General features: G+C 44.8%; 2 protein-coding genes across 6 annotated transcripts in view; both read right to left on the reverse strand.

The window, feature by feature from the left end:
• Window positions 1-13,397, reverse strand: part of MAP3K3 (mitogen-activated protein kinase kinase kinase 3) — a 59,189-nt gene extending 45,792 nt beyond the window's left edge. Inside the window, exons 1-3 of one of the 4 annotated variants that reach the window (XM_043464977.1) lie at window positions 12,930-13,397; window positions 4,930-5,051; window positions 3,280-3,372 (exon numbers count right to left, since the gene is read on the reverse strand). In XM_043464977.1, coding sequence (XP_043320912.1) covers window positions 3,280-3,372; window positions 4,930-5,051; window positions 12,930-12,933 — 219 coding nt within the window. In that variant the 5' untranslated portion in view covers window positions 12,934-13,397. The remainder of the gene's footprint in view (window positions 1-3,279; window positions 3,373-4,929; window positions 5,052-12,929) is intronic. The other 3 variants (XM_043464969.1, XM_043464993.1, XM_043464984.1) reach the window with 3 other exon arrangements.
• A 4,045-nt stretch (window positions 13,398-17,442) lies between these two features.
• LOC122439776 (translational activator of cytochrome c oxidase 1) lies at window positions 17,443-24,760 on the reverse strand. Of its 2 annotated transcripts, XM_043465176.1 has the most exons (6): window positions 24,291-24,760; window positions 23,889-23,995; window positions 22,273-22,400; window positions 21,424-21,601; window positions 20,879-21,086; window positions 17,443-20,295 (listed from the first exon to the last, which is right to left on the reverse strand). In XM_043465176.1, the coding sequence occupies exons 1-5, from the start codon at window positions 24,568-24,570 to the stop codon at window positions 20,886-20,888; spliced, it is 894 nt and encodes a 297-aa protein (XP_043321111.1). In that variant the 5' UTR covers window positions 24,571-24,760; the 3' UTR covers window positions 17,443-20,295; window positions 20,879-20,885. The 2 variants fall into 2 exon arrangements, with proteins under 2 accessions (XP_043321111.1, XP_043321104.1); XM_043465169.1 differs by having other exon boundaries at window positions 17,443-21,086; window positions 24,291-24,759.
• Between the last annotated feature and the right edge of the window lie 565 nt (window positions 24,761-25,325).

A 25,325-nucleotide genomic window follows, 5' to 3' on the forward strand; every position in this document is an offset into this window, starting at 1 on the left:
GAACTGAATGGAGAGATGCCACAGCTGCTGAGAAAAAAGCACCAGTACAAAAATTCAGGTCTAGGTAGGTTCAAGTCCCCTGCTCACCAGAGCCAGTGTGGTGAAAGGAAGAGTAAGAGCCACAGACAGGAGAAGACAGCGCAGGCCTCCAGGCTGAGCTGCAACCTGGGAACGCCACAGGGACAACAGGAGTAATCAACAATACCAAACTTAAGTAGAAAAGACCTTCTCAAAGTCTGAACTCAACAACTGAACATGTAATCCAAGAAGATTCTCAAGAATTAAAAAAAAAAAAAAATCAAAGTGTTTATTAAACAAAGGTCTGTGAACCTGACCTTGCAAAGGCCCCCATGAGCCAGCATCTCTGGCACCCTCTCTGGTTCTGCAGTGCTCCCATTCCCCCACATTGCTATGTACCTTTGCTGGCTCCCACATCTTTGGCACTGGAGTCCTTATTTTGCCAAAGATAGTAAATAAATGAGAAGAAAAGAGCATCAAAAATAATTTTATTTGTGTGACTCAGAGAAGTCCTAAGAGATCAGTGGAAGAGGTGACTATAAAGCGACCGTCTTCCCTGCCCCAGTTCCTTCTCAGTCTCCAGTCCTAGCACTGCGCAAGGCATTCAGTGAGGATGTGAATAAATAAATCAATGATGAAATGGCATATTCATTATTTACTGCTACTTAATAAAATACCACAGAAAAGGAAGCTTCTTATGAAATAGAATATGAGACTTGTACACTGTGTTGTGTTTTATTTTCAAACTAGCCAGCCTATCTTATCAATAACGCTTGAAAGAAAAAGGAAGTCCTGAAAAGTCAGGTCTATCACAGTAAAAGCCAAAGACAGCCTGCTCAGTCCCTGACCCTGCTGGCAGCACAGCTCCTAGAATTCTCCCCCTTTAGAGCTGATACCAAGAGCCTGCCCTTCTAGTGCCTGCTATGAAGAAAACAACTTTTTCATTCTCAAATACCAACTAGTGAACATCTCCGTTCAAGCCTCTACCTACCTCTGTGATAAGATTCAAGGAAAACAGGAATCTGTGGTAATAAGGATTCTATTTCTTCCTTCACTGGGATTTTCATATGTTAGGTTAGCTGCAGAAGTCTGCAAAGGACCATCTAATTGATAGTAATGTCAATCCAATAAAGGCAGAAAACCTTAACCTTTTCAGCTCCATGACAACAGAAGTGACGCAGTCACTACCGCTTTATACCCGTACCTTGTGTTCCAACGTATAAAGTGCTTTATATTCTGTCTATGAGCTCACAACTTCCAGAGGTAAACAGAAAAACTGAGGTTCAGAAAGGACATCAGACTTACACGTGGGAAAACTACTGTGACCAGGGGTCAGAAGGCCTGGGTTTGCTTCCTGGCTCTACTTAACACCTTTGCATAAGCACCTTGAGAATTTTTAAAGCATAACACACATGCTGTTATTGTTGTTATTGTTGTTAATTGTCGTTGTTGACAGCACTCTCCAAACTAAAATTCCATGTTAATGGATTATTAACGACTCAATGACTTCTGGGCCAGTGCTCCTTTCAGTACACCAAGCTGCCAACTTGGAGAAATAGACCTGTTGCTAAAGCACTGCAAGTGATGACTTCTAAAGGGTCTGCATATTATGGCCTACAGAGCCATCGTGGGCCCCAGTCACACCTAGGATGCGCCACACCGACCCAAAAACGTGCAGCCAGCTCTAACCAGGCGGCAGGCTCCCAGGGACCTAATGGGACAGCACAAAGCGCACAGATCCTAACTCCTAGCCAACAGGTGGATAACCAAGCACGTCATGCCCCTGTGCTTCCATAGCTGCTCAGAATGCTTAGCTCTTCTCAAATCATTCTCTTTTTTTCAATTAATCGCCTAGTTTGTTTACTCAGGGAAGAGGATGTCTGAAGTCTTGCCAAGCAGAGATATTAAATTAGGCTTTCGCGTTCTTCCAGGCCTCGGTCCCAAACAGTTCTGTCAGTGAAGCCCCAGCTCCCGCGGCATTCCTTGCTGTGCCAAGCCTGAGCCCCAGGAGGCTACGCCAACCTCAGCTCTACCTTTCTCACTCTGAAGCGCTGCTTGCCCCTACGAGCACCGATCTATCCCCAAACAAACCACCTTTCCTACTGGCCAAAATACTTGGTTTCTTTCAACCAGGACTCTGTAACCTGAATCTTTAGCCCAGTGTGACAATTCTTAGACCAATTTGGCATCTCTTAGCCATTTACATTAGGTTTTTGATCTTTCAGTCCTCTCTCCTCCTAAGCACGGACCTTCTGGTAGAAGAAGTGGTAATAAGAAAACTATTTATTCCTATCCTAGGCCCAAGCAAACAAAAACAAGAATTTCTAAAAAGGGAATTCACTTTGTAAACTGTAAAGTCCTACAGTAACAAACTATTAACATCTTGAGACTCTTAGGCTGAGCTCTTTTCATTATATCAGGCTGTAAACACTTTTCCCCTCAACTGCTCTCACTACCCCCATCTCACCCCAACTCACACTTCCTCGGAAATGCATTCACTAAGACTTTCTCTCTCCTTCTGCTTTCAGGATTTTGCTGAAGAATATTTCTCCTGGTCAGAAGCTGAACATCTGTTACACTTCCCAGAAGAGACCACTCTACAACCTTGACTTTATTAACAGCAGAAGCTAGTCTGATATTTTCGTTGTCCTTTTACCTAAAGTTAGCATAAAACTTTGAGCTTCAATTTCTAAACAGCCATGATAGTTCCACAGCTTCACATTGCCCCCAGAACCCCATGGCCCTGGATTAGACTATTAGATAGGTTTCCCACTGATGAGTTTATCACAATGTGTAGAAACCCATGAACTCATGACCTGTCCAAGGAGGATGAATGTACACATCTCCAAGCGTGTACTCAATTTCTTGCCCAACAAATCAAAAGTCCCTTATATAAAGTTGTGCTAAGACCATAGCCAATAGCCACATGTTGCTATTTAAATTTAAAATAATTAAAACTGAATAAAAATTTAAATTCAGTTCCTCAGTTGCTCAACAGCCACATATGGCCAGTGGCTACTACGCGGGGCAGCACAAACATAGACCATTTCTATCACCACAGAAATCTACTGTGCAGCAGTGGTACAGGCTGCGTATGAATAATATTGTTGTGAGAAATGGTAACAGAACACAGGTAACGAGTAACCAGTGCTCCCTACAAATCCACTAAGACAATGTGTCCAAGAAATGAACTCTATACACTTCGAGCACTGCAAGATTTAAAAGCACATTTCACCTTTAATGGGTAATTTTATTCCTTACCAAAAATTTCTTTTTCTCACTGGCCCCTGCACATGAGCCTGTTGTTACTGTGGGGCTGTTCAGAAGGGCTGAGCTGCTGCTGTTGTGCTTTTTCTTTAAAAACAAAAAAACTGAGGTTAATAATCTGTATCCTTCATGCTGCAGAAAAAGTCTGATGATATTCAAGTAAACTATGGATCCAAACAGCTAGTATTTCTTGTTAAGATTATTTCCTGATAGTAGTCAATCCTTTTCACAGCCTTCTACTTCTATAACCACGGCTTTCACTCCAAAAGCACAGCAGTAGGCACAGTAAAAGATCAGGATTTTCTAATAGTAGCTTTAGTATCCTCTAAGTAGGATTCCTAAACAGTAACAGACCACTTCACCCCTCAGCCGGGTTCTTTCGGGCCTTCCAACTCAAGAAAGCCTCCCCTTTTCACCTACTAACTGATATCCACACTAACAGTCCCGTTTGGAGAAGGATCAGCTGACTGGGGCAGCATTAGCAAGCACACTCCACATAGGAAGACAGGAAGGAAAGTGAGGTCATTAGGCTCAAGCCTGGGGGAGGGGATTCACTTCTGGTAAAATGCTCCTTCCAAAAGCAGCTTTGAATAGAAATGTTACAGCAAGGGAGAACCCACACAATCAGAATAATGTATGAAAGCAGTACAAGAATGGGCCCTATTCTGTTGCTCCCCAGTTCTATAAGGTAACCACAAAAAATAAAAGCAGCTCTTTAAACTATTCCTTCCACTATAACTGAAACAAAAGGACTTGGGGTCCCCAGTTTTCCTAAGGACAGGAAATACTCTGGGAGGCTACATCTAGCAGACCTCAGACAGAAAAAGTTCCAGCCCCTTCTACTTTCTCCAGGAACCAAGAGCACTTTTGAAGAACTGGTAGACAAGGTGCAGATGAGCAGAGAGAAGGTCAGCTGACAACCAAGAGAACCATCAAGGAGGAAATCATCAACCACACTGAGCACAACCCTCTGGTGCCCACTAGGAAGGCAGGCTCCCCCTCACTCACTCCTCTCTGCTGCCAAAGGACCCGGGAAACAAGGAGCTCAGCAAGACTGACCGGGAGAAGAAAGTTCTCCACAGCACACACACTGAGATGTTAACAAAAGAGAAACTGCGTTCCTAACAAAGCACACAGCTCGCAGTAAAACAGGCACTCTCAACTACCTGAGTTAATGAGGGGAAACAGCTGTAAATAGCAGTAATAACAAAATCACTCATTCTTACCTTCAGAATATATGATGTTTTATTAAATACACTTCCCTTCCTAACTACATTTAAATAAACTAAAATCAATTAATTCTTCCTGAGAATATACTGTTTAAAAACCTTCTGAGCTGGAGATCAAGAGTCTGGATAAAATATTTGCCAAATGATCAGTAAAGGAAAAATTCTATGAGTACTGTCCCCATAACAAAAAAATTACTCTTATTCTCCATTTACAAGGTCAGATGCACAAGGCACTGGGACTCCAGATCATGACCCACACCTGGTGGGTATACATCACTTACCTACCATTCAACAGACTGAAAGGAAGGGGTCAACAGCATTTAAACCTGTATTAGAGTATCACTGGCTTCTCACATATTTCCCATCTGAAACCAACCCCCCAACAAAGTCAGTTAACAGCCACAGCTGCACACACCTGCCTATTTGGGTGACCCGTGTCTTTGCTCTTCATGGTCTCATATCCAGGCACCCGGGGACGTCGGCTCATCTGGAGGGCCACCAGGTCCTTCATGATCGAGTTCAATGCCTCCTGCTCGTCTGCAAAGAAAGAGAGCACATGGGCTAAGACACTTTAAAACGGACCACAAAAGAAAGTAGTTTCACAAGTTGTATGACTCACACGCAGCGAGTTCTGCCCAGGTGAAATGACAGATCCTGTAACTAAATGACATAAATTTGCTATCTGTGAAAAGAGGATAACTGAGATCAGACTATGGCAAATTGAATTTTAATGGATTCTAACAGTTCTCCAATCAGATTTCTGGCAGCAATATCTACCTATTCACTGGGAGCGAGAGAGGTATTCAAACAAACCAATTCTTCCAGTGCCAGAGAAACTCAACCAGGAAAAATAGATGAAAACTTGGAGTGAAGTGAAAAACAACACAGCACAGTGTAGCAGGGTACTGAGTAAAAAGATGAATTCACGGAGAACCAATTATGAGACAGAATCAGTCACAGACTTATCCTTCAAGTACTGTAGGAAAGCATATTTAAAAGGTACCAAACAAGGTTGCTGCTTTAAACAGAAGTTGTTTCACAAGCCTAGCCTCTGAATGCCCCTTCCCAACTCTTTACAAGTTTATAGGCCTTCTGCTTCCCACGGGGAAGTCGAAAGGCAATTCTATTGTTTTTCTTCCCTAACCAAGCAAGCAGTGCATTGTCTCTGCCTCATTGGTATTACTTTTAATCCCCCTTTCTTGAAATAGCATAGAGCACTAGAGTTCTCATGTACTGAAGACAACTGGCCAAAACCGAGAACCTAAAACCAGGTCAATTCTACGTTTTGCCAAATTCTCCCAGGTCCTTCAAGAGATCCTTGTCCACTCAAATAGCAGTGGGAGGTTAAAAATAAACAGGTCTGTTGATCTGCAAAGGAACATTAGGAATGAGTTGTTATACTTGCTTTCGTGACAAGTGAGTCACTTACGGACTTGGGGCACACCTTAAAAGAAGCAAGCTCAAGACTCCACCCATAGAGTGTGCCTATCTTCTGCCCTTTATCACTGTCCCTTGAAAATATTCTAATACCCTGTGTAAAGGAAAGACCAGCATGGAGCATAGGAAGTCAATGGCATCATTCGCCTCTCCCCTTGTCCTGGACCAAATCTGCTCGGGTGCCCTACTTGCCCTCTGAGGAGGTGCAGGAAGGAAGGAGAAGGGTACCCATGAAGAGATCTCTGCCTGCTCAGAAAAGTAAAATTAGATTTAAGACTTGTAAGAAAAACACCATTAGAGTAGCTTCCTTTCTAATTCCACTTCAAAGTACATACAAAAGTACGAGTGATACAGTTGTAGTACAAAAAGAATGAAGTAAATGAGGTGACAAATGAGGACAAAGCAGGTATTTACACAAAGACACTTATTAAAAAATTAAAACTCATACATCCCATCAATTATTTTATATTTTCTCACAATTTACCTGTAGGCTCCTTAAAGAAAGAGAAATTGCTTGGTTTTTGTTTTTTAACCTCCAAACCAAGATTTTAAAACTAGAGTATAACACCTAAACTATAATGACTGGCTTATATACAAATAATATAAATATATGCATTTATATTGGAGAAGGAAATGGCAACCCACTCCAGTGTTCTTGCCCGGGAAATCCCATGGACAGAGGAGCCTGCTGGGCTACAGTCCAGGGGGTCGCAAAGAGTCGAACACGACTGAAGCGACTTAGCATACACACATGCACTGATGTTAAATTTAACATAAATAAGTATAAAATTATATATCATTAAATATTATATATGTATAAAATTATTGGACCAACTATAATAGTAAATGGGGGCTTCCCAGGTGGCTCAATGGTAAAGAATCCGTCTGCCAATGCAGGAGACGCAGGTTCAATCCGTGGGTCAGGAAGATCTCCTGGAGGAGAGCGTGGTGGGCTACAGTCCATGGGGTCTCAAACAGTCAGATACGACCGAGCGACACATGCACACACTTAACAGAAAACTGGGATCACTATGATTATGACTAGATGGCACGAGAGGGGTGTTTTCTGAGGAGCATCCCTTGATAGTCCTAACAGCAGAATGCATGTAATTTTCAATATCAAGGAAACCTGCCTTAGAACTGAGAATAGTTGTCTCAACTCAGATATTGAAACAAAATGGATGTGTATATTCATACACAGATACACACATGCTTTTCAAATCAAATCTGTGACAAGTATGATTAGAGAAATTGTTTCTAATTCTGTATAAGATGATGCTATTATAAGAGCTAGTTTATCAGGTTGACAAATTCTGTTTCCAGGAAGCTAACCAATTCCTGGCATTACTTAACGGATAAAGTTGTTTGGTAGTTCCAGCACTGAGAACACACTGGAGGAATGGTTTGGCTCTATCTCCTGGAATCCAGGACAACTGACACAAGTGAAATATAGCTATAGAATCTGCTGTTTTGTCAGAGTTGCATACATTTCTAGAGGCAAACTGGTTCTTAAACTGATACTTCAAACTGAGGAGATGGATAAAGATGGGATGCACATCAAGTGGTTCTCTCAGGCATTTCTTCCTGGATTGGGATTTTAACTGAATTATCTGTGCTCCCATATGCATTCCTTTAAAAAAAAAAATTAACAAATAGCTTTCTTAGAGTGCAGCAGTTATATGGACCTTGGAGTCAGAAAGACTTGGGTTTTAAGGAGCCCTTAGACAAATCATTTATTCTCCCTAAACCTCAATTTCCTCATCTGTAAAATGTACATAATAAAAGTATCATTACACAGAGCTGCTGTGAGACTTAAGAGGGGGGAAAAAAAAAACCTTACAAATTATTCCTCATGGTACCTAATGCTGAAAAAATGCTGGCTATTATCATCAGTGGGGAAAAAAAGGTTAATGGGAAAAGACTGGAGACCACAATCTATCCTAAACTTTATTTTAGAATTTTTATTAATCATTAACAATAGCCATTTACTGACTACCTATCATGTATTATACATTAAGACAGTTTCGAAAGATACTTTCAGGTACTCAAATTCTAGGGGTAAAAAGACAAACAACACACAAACACAAGGTTATGCAAATAAAGAGACCGAATTAGACAGGATACATAAACACATGTGTAAAAAAGTTTTTTTACAGCGTGAGTAGCAAGGGGTTATATAGATAATTTTACAGAATAAACATTTTTTCAAAAAAAGAAAGCTGTTCCAGCTATGGATGAGAGCTTTATAAATGAACTGAGGAGGAGAAGGGACATGAAAGCAAGTGAACAGCGGAGGAAAAGAAAAGAGGCTCAGGGACTGATGCCAGTGAATGCTCATGTCAACAAGAAGAGTAGGAAGAAGATGTGTGAGCACAGAAGTCTTTAAGAGAACTATAAACAAACAAACAAAAAGTAACACCACAGACGCTAAGACCAAAGAAGAGCAAGGGCGGGCAGGTCCAATAGGGTAATAGAGGCAGAAACATCTTGACAGGGAATCAAGAAGCTGAAGATTAAAAGAAAATTGGAAGTAGTGGAAATCAATAATTCCTTTATGTACTTCACACGTGAACAAGTTGAGGCAGAGGTAAGAGTATGCTATAACCTTGAAAAGATTTCCAAAGGATGGAGGTGGTATGACACACCTCAAAGCTACCAGAAAGAAGCACAAAGGAAGAAGTTAATTCTAGAGATTAGGGGGTTAAAGATCTAGGGGTGAGGAATATTCATAGGGAAAAAAAAAAGAAGGGATCTATCAAACAGGGTTTACAATTCAGGCTTAAAAAGTGGAAGCTCTGTCAGCAGTCTCAAGCAGATAGCTATCCGTAATTATCCAGCAGTGAGTACTTTTTCTTCTGATATCCTGACCTAAGGCGTGGGGGCTGCCAGGCAAACACACTCCTCGTTCATTAACCCCAGCAGGAAGTCACTCTTCCAGACTAAGCTATTACTTCTATCTAAAAGCAGGGTCTTAAGGCACTCCCACTTATGAATTCCCTTGGCTAAAACCCCAGAAAAGTTTCCAGAAGCAACATGTTGTTGGATAAACACTGTTGTCCTGCATGATGCCAGACACTCTTTTTCCCATACATACAACTCCCAAATTTAATCTCTGTTTTCATTTAAATGATTTCTTCATCTTGACAATGCTCTACTCTACCCAACTTTTGTCAGATCATCTGATCACACTGCTCAATCAGGAGATCCTGTTCTGACTCAGTGTCTGTGAGTCTGATTTTACTACCTTACTGTCCATGACATGTTACATACCCACACGGTTCTCCTCCACCCTGTCCATCTGGGCAAACATCATCTCCTAGTACAATAAGTATAAGCAAAAAGGTCTGATCCTCAATTCACAACAAACATTTTTCCTTTTTCCTTCAAGGCCCTGGTTGAAAACTTTGCTAGGTCGCAAAGTCAAATTCTGGGGTTTATTTTTCTGTTTCTGTGATACAACAGTCCTTCAATATTAGTTGATAACTCAAAATTTAAAAATACAAATTACAAAGTACGCTATTGCTTCCTCATAAGAATCCATATATCACCATCATATTTTATTTTAAGTTAATGAAATTAACCTTTGAGGCCTGAGGACTATAGATAATGTATGTCAATCTCAAAACTACAGAACTGATCTCTCCATCCAATGTATCTTTACAGTTTTGACAAGGTGTCTATAACACCACTTATTTGTTTATTGTTTCTGGTTCACCTTACCTAACTATAACTTCTTAAATACAGGATAAATAAATGTACAGGGACATGTACTGTATCTGACACAGAAGAGATGTTCAATAAAAGGGGCAAAGGAAAAATGGATAGCTTAGTCAGAACCAAGAAAACTGCTTCTTATCCTCTATGTATTTCACTAAATCATGCTCAGTTGGACTGATATTTACTTTTTATAAATGCCTAAAATTCAGTTTTAAAGCCAACCATAATTTTGTAAAACATCAGAAGTCTAGTTGTGACATAGCCATGTTGAGTCATTAATCTATGATCCCAATTTCAATTAAAAAACAGTTGCCAACTATTTAGATCTACACAGGCAGTCAGATTCTAGCCAAACTGAACTGAGATTAGTCTAACTGGGAGCTTCCAACAGCCTTGAAACAATTCTGACTTCAAATCAAGTTATCAAACCAGAACCACACCATCCTAATCCTACACTCAGTTCCCGTTCCTGTAATGTTTCCAAGTTGTTACATATTTTTCAGTTAATACTTCCCACCAAATTTTAGATTGCATTTCTAGAGCATGTCCCAAGTAAGCACTAGCAAATTAATCTCAGGTGTAATTAGCAGCATTTGCCACTATGATTACTAAAACCAGGAGGGAATTTTGGTGTGACCAAGAAAAAACGACCAGTCAATTTCCAGTTTTTTTATAACCACAAAATATCAAAGCCAAAAAAAAAAAAAGGCCAAAAACAAACAAAAAGAGTATTTCCTATTATTTACAAGGATAAGTGTAATTTCCACTAGAAAGTTACTGGGGCTAACTGCCAATATAAAATCTGACCTGTTTTCATTACCAACCCAAGCTGTCAAACAAGCTTGAGTCTGGGGCTTAGAACAGCTCAGGAAAATATGACTGTTAACCAAGAAACCTGAAGGCCAAGGACTCAAATTAGTTTTAGTCCTTTCCTCACTGGGCTGGAGTTTAACAAGTATAATAAAAATATTAATAAGTCTATGTTTCTCCCTTATTACCCCTCGAACTTATTTAGGACTACATACATCAACTAACGCATGCTAACCTGGGAATCTGACTTTTCATCATTTATATCACCAAAATGGAAACGAGTACTTAGGAGAGAGACTCCGGTGTGTATATGTTTGTACAGACACCCTTGCTGAGCCCTATACAAAGCAAACTGAAGGTCAGGTTCTAAGAGAATCCAGTACTAGTTCTAAGCGCATGTCAAGGTCATCTACTTAAAAGAAAGTGAGAATGGTATGAGGGAAGAGTGCTGAAGAAAGCCAGGCAGGGGTTCTTAAATCAGCTTGTCTGCCGATTAATATACTGCAGCCACCAGGCAAGTTAATTTTCCCCTCTCTGTCTCACTTTCTTCATGTAAAAACTGACATGGGAACAAATGAGAAGATATTGAGTTTTGGGTCCTTTTTCCTTTGGGGCTCTGGACCCTATCTACATAGTTCCTTTCCTTCCCATCATTGTCCCTCCATATACTCACACATTTAAACTTTTTGAAATGATCTTGAAATGCGAAAACAGGCTGACCTCTATTTTATCATTAGGCACGAGATGTAGTCAACACATCTGGACACTAATTTAGCAGTCGAGAAAGTGGAAAATAGGAGGTCTGCACACCCTAAAGTATTCACACTCCCCTTTGGGATTTAAGCCTGTCCCCACAGGATAAAAAGGAAAGACTGATTAGAAAAACTATCACAAATGTAGGTTCACAAATCAATTCAAAGATTTAGTGTGATCATCAAATTCCAGAGCACAAGATAAATGTGTGAAACCTGGGGAGGACAAGAAGAATTATGTTCCCCATTTACAGTAAATGCTCAACGAGTACTTGTTGAATTACGTATTTATTCAATAAATACCAGGCCTCACTGAGTTCCTTTTCTGCTTACTGTCACAGACTTTGCCCAGAAAAGCAAGCACTTCTGAAATAAAGCATGGGAAGGAAACAGCCCAATAAATGAAGGAACCCACTCTTTACTGTAGAGGGGCAGCATGGAACAGAACAAGGCGATTCATTCAAAGCCAGAGTGTAAAGATGGGCCACAAAAGATTAACTGCCCAATGTGACACAGCAAACACTTAACCTCGTACAAAAACGACTTGACCTTGCCATAGGGCAGAGCAAACATTAACGTTCCCTCTTCGCAGATGGAATCAGTGGCTGTGCAAATGATCCCTTTACTGAAGTTTACCCCTTGATTAATTAGGACAATACCAAATACTTCGCAAAACTTGCCACTGCAGACAACCGTATCAAAATAACTGATCTAATAAGAGAAGCACAGTACATCGAACATGTTATTGCTACTTAATGTAGTCCAATAGTTGTCTGCTAGATTACCACAAAGGACATGAAATATATAATTCAGTTCAAATGCTGCGTGTGGAAGACATTAAAAGCGTGCCTTAGACTACATCTTCACAACAGAAATTGCAACTATCGATTAAAAAGGAAATGATTTCACAGAGATTCTTTTGTGTAGTGAATGTTTCTCTCTTTCAAAAGTTACATAATTTCAGGGAGACCGCTAGATTAAACTAATGGATGTAAAACACTGCAAGGAGATTTTTCAAAAAGTAGGATGGGTATTATCACTGGCAGCCGATTCCTAAACTCCAGCAATCTGCGTGCAGCTCGCATTTCTCAACCGCGCGCCTGATAACAGTGATTGCCATTTTAATCACCTCCCAGCCTGTCTCCCCGCACGCCCTCCCCCCTGCGCTGGGGCGCGCACAGGGCTCGAGAGCAAGCCCCGGGAGCTCTCACAGGCCGGCCTGTGTGAGCAAAGGGAAGGAAATGACACAGGCAGGAAAAAAAAGCAAATCAAGGAAAAGACCCAACAGCAGCTAGGCCTGCACCAGCCTCCAGCCCGGGCCCCACACTGCGCTCGCGCTCCCCCGCCCTCGGGCTCGGGGTCCCGCTCGCTCGGCCCGGAGAGGGTTGCTCCGCCGAGCACGGGCCCTCGACCCGCCGCCACTTCCTCGGGATGTGCTGGCCGCGCGGCCCGGAAAGAGGCGGCCGAGTGGGCTCAGCGGGTCGGGGCCGCCCTTGAAGGCCGGGGGAGCCAGAACCCCCGCCCGGGCCGCGGAGCCGCTAAGCCGCGAGCGGGGCGGGCGGGCGCCGGCGGTCCGCAGCCCCGGCCGGGCGGGCTGTCCATGCCTGTCAGGCGGCGGCCCAGGGTCCTCCTCCCCTCAGCCCGGGGCGGGGCGACGCGAAGCAGCGCGGGCACAGGCCGGGGCGGTGGCGACACTCACCCATGGTGGCGATGGCGGCGGCGGCGGCTCCGGCCCGAGTGTCACCTCCGCAGCCGGAGCTGCATGCCGGGGGCCCGGGCGGCGGGGACGGCAGCGGGCCTGGCTCCGCGCGGGGGGCGCGGGCTGTGCTCCGGGCCCCCGCCGCCTCCCCAGGCTCCGGCTCCGGCTCCGCCCGCAGCCGGGCGCTGTGGCATGGGCAGGGTGGCCCGCTACATCCCCGGAGCTCCTCGGCTCGGCCCAGCCCGGCCTCGGCGGCGCCGCTCGGCCCGCCCGACCGCCAGTCCCTCAGTCCCGAAGTCGTTCCGTCCGGCCGCCGTTCTCCACCTCAGGAACGCTCCGAAAAACAAACCGCTGGTCGCGCAGCTCGCCCCCCTGTCTGTCACTCATCCCAGCACCCGCCAATCCTAGCCAGCCGCTGGCCCTTGGTGCCACCCCTCACTCACTTCACCAGCCAATAACAAGGAGGAAGTCACTGCCCCCGCCGCCCCTCCTCCCCCAGCTCTCTCCAACACCCTAACTCTCAGCCGCCAGCTAATCAACGGCACCCCTCGATGAACCAATCCCGCCTACTCTCGCAGGATGCGAATAGGCGAAGCCAAAGCAGTTTCGGAGGGTTGTCTACCCTCTGCCAATCATCGGAACAGCTCCCGGTTCACTCCGCTGCTAGCCAATCACGTAGCACCCTCCCCTGAGCACCCTCCTCTGCGCATCCCTCGCAGACTTGCCCGCCCTCTCTCCCCGGGAGGTGTGAGTTTTTCCAATCACAGCTCGCGCTTGAGGCTCCGCCCACATTCCCACCTCCCGTCAGTCACCCAAGTCTGGGCTGGCGCGCGGGCTGGCGCGGTTCCCCGCCGGCTACTTTGGGGCTGGAGTTTAGGAAGACGTTTGGAGGGGCCCCATTGCCTCCCGCCCTTCCAGCTCCCCGCGGTTCCTGAGGCTGACGTCCTGCCCCTCCGTGTCCCCACACCAGCGCGTAATAAGCGGGGAGGGTTCTGGCTCTGAGCGCTTCCCGGCGTGTGGCCACCTCTGCCGCCGGACCCCCAAGCAAGTCCTCCGGTCCAGAGGCTGCGCTTGCCGGGAGGCAGGAGCGGTTTACCACTGCCTGCCTTTTCCTGGGTCTCAACAGCCACACACCTCAAGGGGCTGGGGTAGTGCCGGGAAGTGGGTCCTAGGAATCTGCTGGCCAGGGCCGAAACCATTAAGTGAGGTTCTTTCGGGAAGAAAACTTTTTTTCCGGTCATAAAAGCAACACAAGCTCTGTGTATTAAAATTGAAAAAAATAAAAATTTCACCCCAGAGATATTTTGTCTCTTTCCTACATAAATATACAGCGTTTGATAAAAACGGCTTCATATTGTTTTGTAGTGTGCTTAAATTTTATCCTGTTTTCCCGTGCCACTTAATATTGTCCCAAAACAATTGTGCTTGACTGCATGACATTTCAAAAGAGATGACCATAATTAATTTTCCCAGCTTCCACTGTTCAGCATGTTACACACCTCCATCTTCAGATTCCAAGGCCGTCACAATCCGGGCTCCCTTCCTCAGGCCCCTGTTCAGTGTAAGATAAAACAGAGGCCAAAAACATCTTCCTCTGATGTCGCTTTCAACTGTCAACTAAGAACCTTTAGTGGTGGTTTTGCCTCGGGTATCAAATCTCTTAAGAATTACTTTAGACCTTTTTCTTTAAATCCACCTCTTAGATTTAGGAATATTTGCCTGTATTCAGCAGCATCTCTTGGAATGTCTAAAATACAACTCCAGTTTAACATGTTTTACACTGAATTCTTGATTCTTTCCCCCTTCCCCACAAAACCTTGCTCCTCTGTTTTCCCAGTCGTAAAAATACACACCTAGGAGGCATCTTCCTTCATTTCACTCTAACATTCCTCTGTCCAATCATCCAGCAAGTCTTTTCAGCTTTCCTTTAAAAATGTATCTGAATCCAACTACTCACCACTTCCACCCTGGTGCAAGACACCACCCTACATACTGGGTGACTGCCTAACTGGTTTCCCTGTTTCCTCTGTGACCATCTAACAAATGATGCTCCACACAGCAGCCAGTGATCCTTGTAAAATGTAATTAACATCATGACACTCCCTGCTCTCAACCTTCTGAGGGCTTCCCATCAACACACAGAACAGATTCAAACTCTGTCATGGCCATCCGGGCCCAAAAGGAGTTGGCCCCCGCCATCCTCTCCCACCTCACCTCTCCAGCTCCCTCAATCACTCCAGCCACACTGGCCTTCTTTCCACACTTTGAGCTCACCAGGCTCAGGACCTTTGCCCTTGCCCTTCGTTTCACCTAGAATGCTCTTCCCACAGCTAATTCCTCCATTTCATTCAGGTCTGCTCAAATGTCAACTCTCAAAAGTGCCTAACCACACCATCCAAAATAGGCCCTCTCCCGTCCAACATTTTATATTTCCATGTGCTGCCTTATTTTTCTTCGTAGAGCCTAAAATTATACACTGTTTCCTCCGACTACAATGAACATAAGCCATGTAGAAGCAGGGACTATGTCCCGTTCACTGCCCTGTCACCAACACTTAGAACAGTGCCTCACACATAGTAGCACATGCAATACAGCAACATTAAGTCTTTAGCTGGAAAGAGCCTCCCGATTTTTCCTCTACATTCCTAGCAACTGCTTTTTTTGAGGACTCCACTTCCATTGTCTGTCACTGAACCAGCCATCTCAAACATCCCCACGCTGCAGCCATCCTACTGGGCTTTCTTCTGAACTTCCGAGGCATCACCCACCGAGTATTCTGCAGGTACTTCAAATTCCACAGGTCCAAACTGATCTGATTGTTTTCCTCCGTGGTTCTCATTTGCTCTCTCCATCATAGGTTCCCCAATTTGGATGCTTTTGAGTTATCAAACTTGAAGAGATCTTCCTCTCCATTTCCCTTCCCCCACAGCTAATCCTGACCATGTCTCCAATCTGTCCACTCCTCTCCCTGTCCCAGCTCCACCATCCTAGTTCAAACCTCCTAAGTCTATTACTTGGAGTATTTATTGTAACAGCTTCTCAAGATCACTCCCATCACAGGGTGACCTTTTAAAATAGATCCCTGATCCTGCCATGATCTGAAAGATTTTACAGTCCCCATCACCCTTAGGAAAAGTCGAATACATCAATGTAGTTAAGAAGGACCTGAAACCATTCCTTCTCCGACCATAAGTTTTTCCATTTCCCACCTCCAACATCCCCATCATTCAAATTCTCTGTTCTGGCCACACAGAACCACTGGTAGTTCCTCAAATATGACCCTCTCTTGCCTCTAACCTTTGCATATTCACTATCTTGAACACCCCTCTCCTCCATTCTTGCCCCCACCCTCATTCTTTCAGGGGAGAAGTAAGCCTAAACACTACTCCCTTCAGGAAGCCATTCCAGGCAGAAAGCCCTAAATCTGGGCACCAGAGCACCTAGTACTTTATTCATCAAAGCACTTGTCTTACTCTACTGTAACTGCCTTTAAGAAAGTAAGCAGAAAGACAGAAGTTGGGCCTCTCCTTTGGGGTTGGCCCGTTCCCATGTCTCGGGAGTGTACTATCCTCTAAAAAAAAAAAAAATATATCAAAAAATTAGAAGCTGTGTCATTCAAAAAAGATGGCCTACCATCTTTCATGGCACATTCAAAAAACAAATATTTGTTGAATGAATAAGTGAACCTCTGATGGGGATGTTGCTAACTGTTGTTATTTCCTTTAGTTCTGTATTTTATCTTCCCTTTCTATGTTGTTTCTCTCCTCCCCCTTCATTTTCCCCATGTGAAGCCTCCCAACTAGGCCAGGCCTTCTCAGGTCTATCACCCTAGTTGTACACTGAGTAGGTGCTTCTGTTTAAGCACCTGAGTCATCCCTGACCTCAAGATTCATGACCTAACCCTAGAGCTCAGGCCCTCAGGGTACTGGTCCCACTAAGCAGTCACTCACAACCAGCTGCACACATTCCTTTTCATTTTTCAAGAGCACAGGACACATGACAGGGAACAACAAATACCAATGAATAAATTCTCTGAAGAAAGCTGAGCGCCGAAAAATTGATGCTTTTGAACTGTGGTGTTGGAGAAGACTCTTGAGAGTCCCTTGCACTGCAAGGAGATCCAGCCATTCCATCCTAGAGGAGATCAGTCCTGGGTGTTCATTGGAAGGACTGATGCTGAAGCTGAAACTCCAATACTTTGGCCACCTCATGTGAAGAGTTGACTCATTGGAAAAGACCCTAATGCTGGGAGGGATTGAGGGCAGGAGGAGAAGGGGATGACAGAGGATGAGATGGCTGGATGGCATCACCGACTCGATGGGCATGAGTTTGAGTAAACTCCGGTGATGGAGTTGGTGATGGACAGGGAGGCCTGGCGTGCTGCGATTCATGAGGTCACAAAGAGTCGGACACGACTGAGCGACTGAACTGAACTGAACTGAAATTCTCTGAAGGGATAACTCAATGAATTTGGTGTAAAACAGGTAGACAAACAAAAAAACCTATCACCTGATTTGATGAAAATTCTTTTAATTCAGAGGTAACACAGAATATATTCAGATCACCAGTTCAATCAGTTAGGTTCTCTGCTTTGTTAAGGAAGGAGGTAAATAGATTTTTACATCTTTACATTTTTACATATTGACATTTACGTCTAAAGAAAAACTGCTTTGCGTTCTGTAATTCCACTTCTATAAATTTATCGTGAAGAATACTTTGCAAGAGAGCAAAGGTAAAAAGTATTCATTGTAGCATCTTCTGTAAGATAAACAATCCAAATATCCATTGATAGAGACTAATTAAATAAAATAAATTATGACACATTAATTAAAAATAATATTAATTAATAATAATAATACTATGTAGCCACTAAAAAGAAAGAAGTAGACTTCTCCATCCCAATACCAAAAGGCATCTAGGATATATTGTGAAGGGGAAGGAGAGGGTGGGGGACAGGTTACAAAGCAGATATATATAGGGTGGTCATGTTTCAATTTTTAAAAATGTTCATTCAGGATACATGTATATGGATGGCTGAGTTGCTTTGTTGTACACCTGAAACTATCACAATATTGTTAATTGACTCTAGTCCAATATAAAATAAAAAATGCTTAAAAAAAAATGTTCATTCATACTTAGTGGGAAAAAAGGCCAACATATATTGAATACTTACTACTGCCAGGCACTGTTTTAAGTGCTTAGCATATATTAACTTATTTAACAGTTCTCAAGACAACTCTATGACATCTATGTTATATGTTCTCAAGAGAAAAAAAAAAAAGTAACCACACGACTGAATTTCCATGGTTAGCTGGAGGCAGAGCCTTCACTGTTCCAGTCTGATTCAGCCGGGGCCCCTGGCAGAGGTGCAGCAGCTACATACTACATGAGCGTTTCCCAGTGCGAGTCAAGGCTGCGGACAAAGCCTGTCACTGATACTTCCATCCTACTGAAAGGACACTTGAAAGTGAGCCCAAGCCAGCTCAAGGTGCTAAATGATTTTGTTGTTAAGACACTAACCAAAGATAAGGCAAGCCAGGACCAGACCCCATTCTTTTGGCTTCAAGGTGCACTTGAATCCCAGGTGCTCACATGTTGTCTCCTTAGTAGGAGGATAACGTGACTAGTTTTCTTCTTTTTAAAAAATGCTTCCCTAATAAATGTAATACATGAAAATAAAATTCAGTTATAATATCACCACCCAGAGATAATCAGTTTTGCTATTCTGGTATACTTCCTTCTAGTCTTTTCTTAAAATTTCATATATACAGCATCATATATATTTTAAAATCTGGACCACACTATACACACAGTTTTTAATCTGTTTTTCATTTAACATATTGTAAATGTTTTCTCTGACATAAAATATTCTTTAAAAAATAATTTCTAGTGGCAAAACAGCTCATACCATCTTTACTGAAATTTTCAGTTAAATAGCTATTTAACTATTTAACCTAGGTAGCTAAGGATCTCTTTATCAGATCTAGAGTCAGAACTTTCTGAGTAAGCTTTCACTTCTGCCTTTTCCATATTAACTCCAGGAAGACTGCAGGGCACCGCCAGGGGTCAGTGCAGAGCTGTCTAGGATGTCTTGATGCAAACTGGTTTATAGAAGAATTCGCAGTAACAAATCCTATCTATTAGATCAGAGGACTATCCACATGGGTAACCAAGTTCCCTTCTCGAGCAGGTTTCCTTAGTACAAGATTACTCATATCAGAAATGATCACATTTCTCCAAATTAATCTATATTCAACATTCACAAAACAGAGCTATTTTATAAACCAAGGTCTATGAACGCAAGATGGAGTTTTCACCTGCTTGGTATGAGATCATCTGTGCATAAAATACTTGGCCTGACTATTTTATAGGTTTGTTTTGAAAGTCGAATAAATAAAATATGAAAGTATCTTATAAATTAAGAAGTGGCATTTAAACTTTACGTTGCCCTGTTTTAATGATGTGCTACTCAGATATTGAGATGAGTTATCTCCTATAAAAACTAAAAATCCCAGGTAGTACCACCATTATGAAATGAGGTATAAGGGCACATGCTTTGGCACCATAATGGGTTATTTAATTGATTTTCTTCCCACAGGCTTCACTCTCCAGCTGAAGTCATCATGGAATTAGTAATCTATTTTTGCTAGAAAGTGAAGCTATCACTTAAGAGCCAATTTGGTTTTAGTTCTTTTCCATCCTAATTTACCTAAGGCTCCTTCAGGAAAATTACACTGAGCTCAGAACTGCCTTAACCAACTTAAAAGGAGGTGAATAACAGGGATCAAACAGCCACTCCAGACCCCACATATCTGACGGGCTCTAGCACAGGTGGTCGGCACTCCTGGCGTCCCTAAACCTAGAAGTGATTCTTAGGAGCAAAAGGCACCATGGCTCCTATTTCCCATCTGGCCAGGCTCCTGACTCAGCTCTTCACCCTTCTTTCTGTTCTCATCTCCTTTCCAGTTCCCAGTGACCCATCATCCAACTGGCATCAGGGATTAAGAGGGGCCAGAGTTGGACATTCTGGGCATCAGGCAGCTTTCAAAACCAGCTTGGTGTTTCTTTTCCTGAGTGCAGCCCACTGATGGGTTCACTCAGCAGTGAAAGCACTCAGAACACAGAGGGACCTGGACAACGCAGGGCCTGAGAGTCCCGTACATTGGCACCCTTTGGGCTAGAGCCTTAAGCTCTCTGGCAGAAGGATACAGAGGCCACAGGAAGAGAACAAGGATGCATGCACAGCAGTTCATATTGCCCTCGGACAGCTCCCGGAGAGAGAGATCCTGTGTCTTCTCCCTGAGGTCCAATGTCTTAGAGCAGATCCAGCACGGGGGATCAATTGGACAGGTTGTAAGTCCAGTTCCTGGTACACAGTAGGTGTTTGATTGATGTTAGGTATGTGAAAGAACGACAGATTTAGGCCATTAGACCAGCACTAGAACACACAGCACCTGGAGGGAGTCACGTTTCTATGGTCAATCAAAAAAATACAGTCTTGGGACTGGAGTAGTGGAACTAAGCCTACAGACTAAAAAGAAAGTCAAGAGGGTCCCACCAACTGGACACAAACCCAGGAAAACTCAAGTCACACAACAGCAGGCCAGCTATTCAGGTCAATAATTACTGTTATTACTGAAGAGTAGTTTCTAGTACATGGGCCTTCAGGGCACCTACTGTCCCAAGGGCCAGATTCCTGAGATCAGAACTTGACCAGCTGAATGGCCACACCCCCCACATCGAGAAGGATGTGGGGGACTCACCCAGGAGGGCTCAGACACCATCAGAACTGACAAAGAGGCTTCATGGACGTGCAGGGATTCAGCTGACCACAAAGCTGCAGGTCTATGCTTGCTAACCTGCTAGGCACCACCACCACCCCCCAACCTGAGTCCCAGGGGACACTGCAGAAGCTTGTGCTCCACAATAGGCCACCTGGAGGCACGTACAGTCTGGCTACTCAATGTTGTCATAGACATGGATCACGTCATCGTGGTTGCCGAGCGCCTGGATGAGATGGGCAGCCTGCTCCAGGTCGGGGTCAGCCAGCTGCACCTTTGTGTTGGGGATGAACTCTAACGTACAGGACACAGAACACAGTCCCAGGGAGTCCAGTTTCTTCCTCACTTGATGCAGTGAAGAGGCATCACAAATAAACTAGGGACAAAGCAAAGTCAGGAGGTAAGGAGCCAGGAGATAACAGGACAAAGCTGGACAGAAGTTTGCAAACACCTGCATGGAATTCCTGAAATGTATTACTGGGTTTAAGTCTTCACTGGCAGAAACAGAGTGTTCAACGCTCTGAATCCTTCTCATTGTCCTCAGGAGAGTAAGTCCTATGCAGTATTCACTTAATAAACTGTCTGTGTAATATGTGAGCTCTTCATCTCACCTGTCCCCCGGGCACAGGACAGAAGAGACTGAGAGAAGAATACTTAACGTGTCTATCAGGGCCCTCTCGGCAGTCCACCAGACACCAAGGCCTCTTACTCACTTTAAAAATGTTCTTTTCCTCTTCGTCTTCAGTCTCCTTGACATCCTCGGCTCCAGCTTCTATTGCCAGCTCCAGGGCACGCTCTAGGTTCACAGGTTTCTTCTCTCTGTCCTCCTCTCCAACCACAATCACCCCCTTTTTGTCAAAGGAGTGGCGAGCTCCTTCGGCCATCATTCCCCTAACAGGCGAGGAAATGGGCCAGAACAGATGCCTTTAGACACTCAGCCTCCACACAGCACTGCCCAGCACTCATTCCCACCTCACCCCCGGAGTATAGACATGGAGCAGCTCTCTTCCTGAAGAAGATGCAGCTGGGCAAGGGAATAATCTGAACATAACACTAACCCTCTGTTTTATTTTGATTAATTAATTTGGCTGCCCAGGTCTTAGTTGCAGCATGCTGGACCTTTTAGTGGTGATATGTGGGATCTAGCTCCTCTAGGGATCAAACCCAGGCCCTCTATATGAGGAGCATGGAGTCTTAGCCACTGGACCACCAAGGGGAAGTCTCCAACCCTCTATTTTCTGCCCCGACTGAAGTTTGGAGGCTGCCAAGACTTTGCTCATCAATCCTGTCCAACTGAGAGTACACTGCTGGCGGGATATTTCAAGACCTGGACATTCTGTGGACAGATGAGACAATAGGACACAGCACTCCTCTCCACCTGTCCTTCGGGTCCTTCCCACTACAGGACACATCAAAGGAGAACAAACAATCCCATGTGGGTTCTGCTAAGGATGACATGTGTGTAAAACCTGAAACCCCACCAGGAACCACAGTACTTACCTCGCCCAGAATCAGAACCGAGAGACTCTGCCCCCTTCCACTCTCCCCAGACACACACCTACCCATTCTTGTTCAGGATGTGTTTGATGTCCGAGTGGCACTTGGAGCTACTGTTAGATAATGCCTCAATGAGAAGAGAAGAGCCACCGGGGCCTCGGCCCTCATACAACAAATAAATGCCCTTGGTTTTCTGCAATAGATAACACAAACACATTTTCCTGTTTCCTAATTCCCTCCTCCATGCCAGCCCAGGCACCACAAACACCACAAAGTTGACTCCATGGAATGCGCTCTCTGGAGTGAAGCCTAGGCTCTTAAGGCTCTAATTCTGTCCTCCCTGAGAGGAGGCTCTTGGGATCAACATTTGAGGTAACTGGAAGTCCTACCCCTTCCTTGGAAGGCAGTCTGTTTCTCTTGTCCCTGAACAATCAATCACTCATCTCTCAGTTTTGGTCCCCCCCCTTTCCAGCTGAATCCCACATCCACTCCTTCATCACTCCTACTAAAACTCATCCTCGTATACCTTATCCTGCATGAAACCCCTGTGAGTCTATCCCTGGGCTGCTGAGTACTGCTAAGAGAAATCACACACCTGGGCCTCATCAAACAGCATGGCCTCAAAATTCAAACAATCAAAAGCTCCAGCGAACTATCTCACGGGGACATCCCACGCTGCCTCTGTTCATTCCTTGCCCACGCACCCTATCTTCACCTCTCTCTCTCTGTCCCCTTGCCCTGCCGTCTTCCCAGGAACACTCAACTGATGACTTCTCTCTCCCTCTTTCACAAAGGAAATAAAGGACCACCAGGTGGGGGAAAGGTGTGTGCCTCATCTGCACACACCTGACATGAAGGCGGTGTGTAGGATGGTTCGAAAACAGGCTTTGGGGTCTGTCCGGTTCCCAGTTTGTCATTTTCTGTGTGACTTGGTCAAGTTGCCTAATCTTTCTGTGCCTCAGTTTCCACCTTAAGGTTGTTCCGAGGATTCAGTGAAATTATGCATACAAAGTTTTTATCAAAGAACTTGGCCTCTGGACTTCCCTGGTGGTCTAGTGATTAAGACTCTACTCTGTGTTTCTATTGCAGAGGGCATGGGTTCCATCCCTGGTTGGGGAACTAAGATCTCACAAGCCACATGATGCAGCCAGAAAAAAAATAAAAAGAACCTGGCCTGGAGTAAACACTCAGTAACTGTACTAAGATGGCTACGACTTCCTCAAATCCTTCCCACCCATCCCAGAGAAGACGTGTCTCCTCACTTGGACTTGAAGATAATTTCCACACCTGAGTTCTATAGCCCAGCCCCTCCCACAATCACTATCATCTGCACCTTTTCTCTTTCTACTGGTTTTTCTCCTTTAAGGCATCAATATCAGAAAAACAAACTCTTCCTCAACCTAACATCATACTCTGCCCTTTCTTTTCCCCCCAGCTCCTCACAACTCAGCTCACTAGTCTTAGGCTGCAGTTCTGTATACCATCTATACATCCTATTCCTGACTGTGCTCCCATAACTAATGGCCAAGAGGCACCAGAAGGCTCTATGTTGAGGGTGTCAACAACACTGCTTCTCTGATAATTTAAAGTGTGGTGAAAAAAAATGAAGTGTGGTGGCCTTCCAAACATGTACTCGGTAGGGGTTGTGATCAATAACAAGAAGGTCAAACCGAGGACACACCTCCATTTTCAGCGCTGCCTCAATTGTTGACTTGGGCATGTGCTTGCTGCGACACACCTCTAGGATGCTGGCCAGGTTGCTGTTGAGCTCAGGGTTGGGGCCTCCTTCTGAGATAGAAAAGAGTAAGCAGAGACATCTCAATAAGACATGAGAGGGAAAAAAAGGGACATCCACGCCCTCCCCTCCCCTCCATCAGCCAAGAGAGACAAGTCACCGCTTAGATTTCGGTTCATTTAGGACACTTTATCCGATGTTTGAATGAAAGCTGGGTAAGTATTTTGGGAAAGACGTTTTCAGTTTATTTGAAATGAAAGGCCGGGGACAGGGGGTTGGCAGACAAGTGAGGGCGTGGGCACAGTGAGGGTGGTAGCTGCCAGCGGTGGGTGACCGCCAGGTTCTCACCTTTAACCGCTAGGCGAATGCTCAAGCTGAGCTTGGAGAAGATGCGACTCCTTTCTGCGTCTTTGGGACCCTTGATGTGCCGGACTTTGGACCACTTGTTGTGCCCCGCGGGGACTTCGGCCGTGAGGTGCAGCGTCCGGCCCCCAGCGGCGCTGCAGCACGGGGGCTCAGGCTGGAAGCCCAGGGCGGAGCGCGTAAGAGCCACCCGGACCCCGGGGCCTCGCGCCCACAAGCACTGGGCAGCAGCCCTGCTCAAGCTGATAACAGCCCGAGCCGCCATCGGCTCCGACCCTGGGCCAAGGTCAGCCCTCCAAGTCTGCCACCGAAACGAGCCTGTCCAGAGCCGGTAGCCTCCTTTGCCCGTCGCCGGAGACCCTAAGGCTCAGGCCCGCCCAGGAGAGCCTGAACGCCAAGGACGCCGCACCGTCCCCGCAGCAGCCGGGAGTGGGTACAATCGATGGTGTAACACACTTCCTTTCCCTGGTCCGTTCCAAAAACGCGTCCCCACCGCCCGCAAAAGCCGTTCCGCCCCTTGGTACGTGCTTTTCTGTAGCCGCTGAGCAGACCCCAGACCTACGTGAGGCAACAATGTGCTCAATCCCTTCGGTTGCCTGGGGAACGCCGGACTTTACGTCCCACAACGATCTACTAGAGATGTATCTGGGTTATGAAACTGATTCTGCTTCAGAATGGCTTCCCAACTCTGAGCAGGTCTAGAATGATAAATGTATTGTAGTTGCAAAGAGATAAATAGTTCAGTCACTTCACTTTACAGGTAAGGAAATCGTCGGCAGAGATGTGATCTGCCCAGTCATTTAGTCTCTCTGAACTTCCTCTTCACTATCTGTAAATAAGGATGCTACTACTTGCTTTACCAACGTAGGAGGGTTGAAAATGCAAAGTAAGCCCTTAGAGCTTTCAAGTAATAAAGTGAAAGTGTTAGTCGATCAGTCATGTCCGACTCTTCGCGACCCTATGTACTACAGCCCGCCAGGGTCCTCTGTCCATGGGATTTCCCAGGCAAGAATACTGGAA

The sequence above is a fragment of the Cervus canadensis genome, chromosome 1, assembly GCF_019320065.1.
Source record: "Cervus canadensis isolate Bull #8, Minnesota chromosome 1, ASM1932006v1, whole genome shotgun sequence".
NCBI lineage: Eukaryota > Metazoa > Chordata > Mammalia > Artiodactyla > Cervidae > Cervus > Cervus canadensis.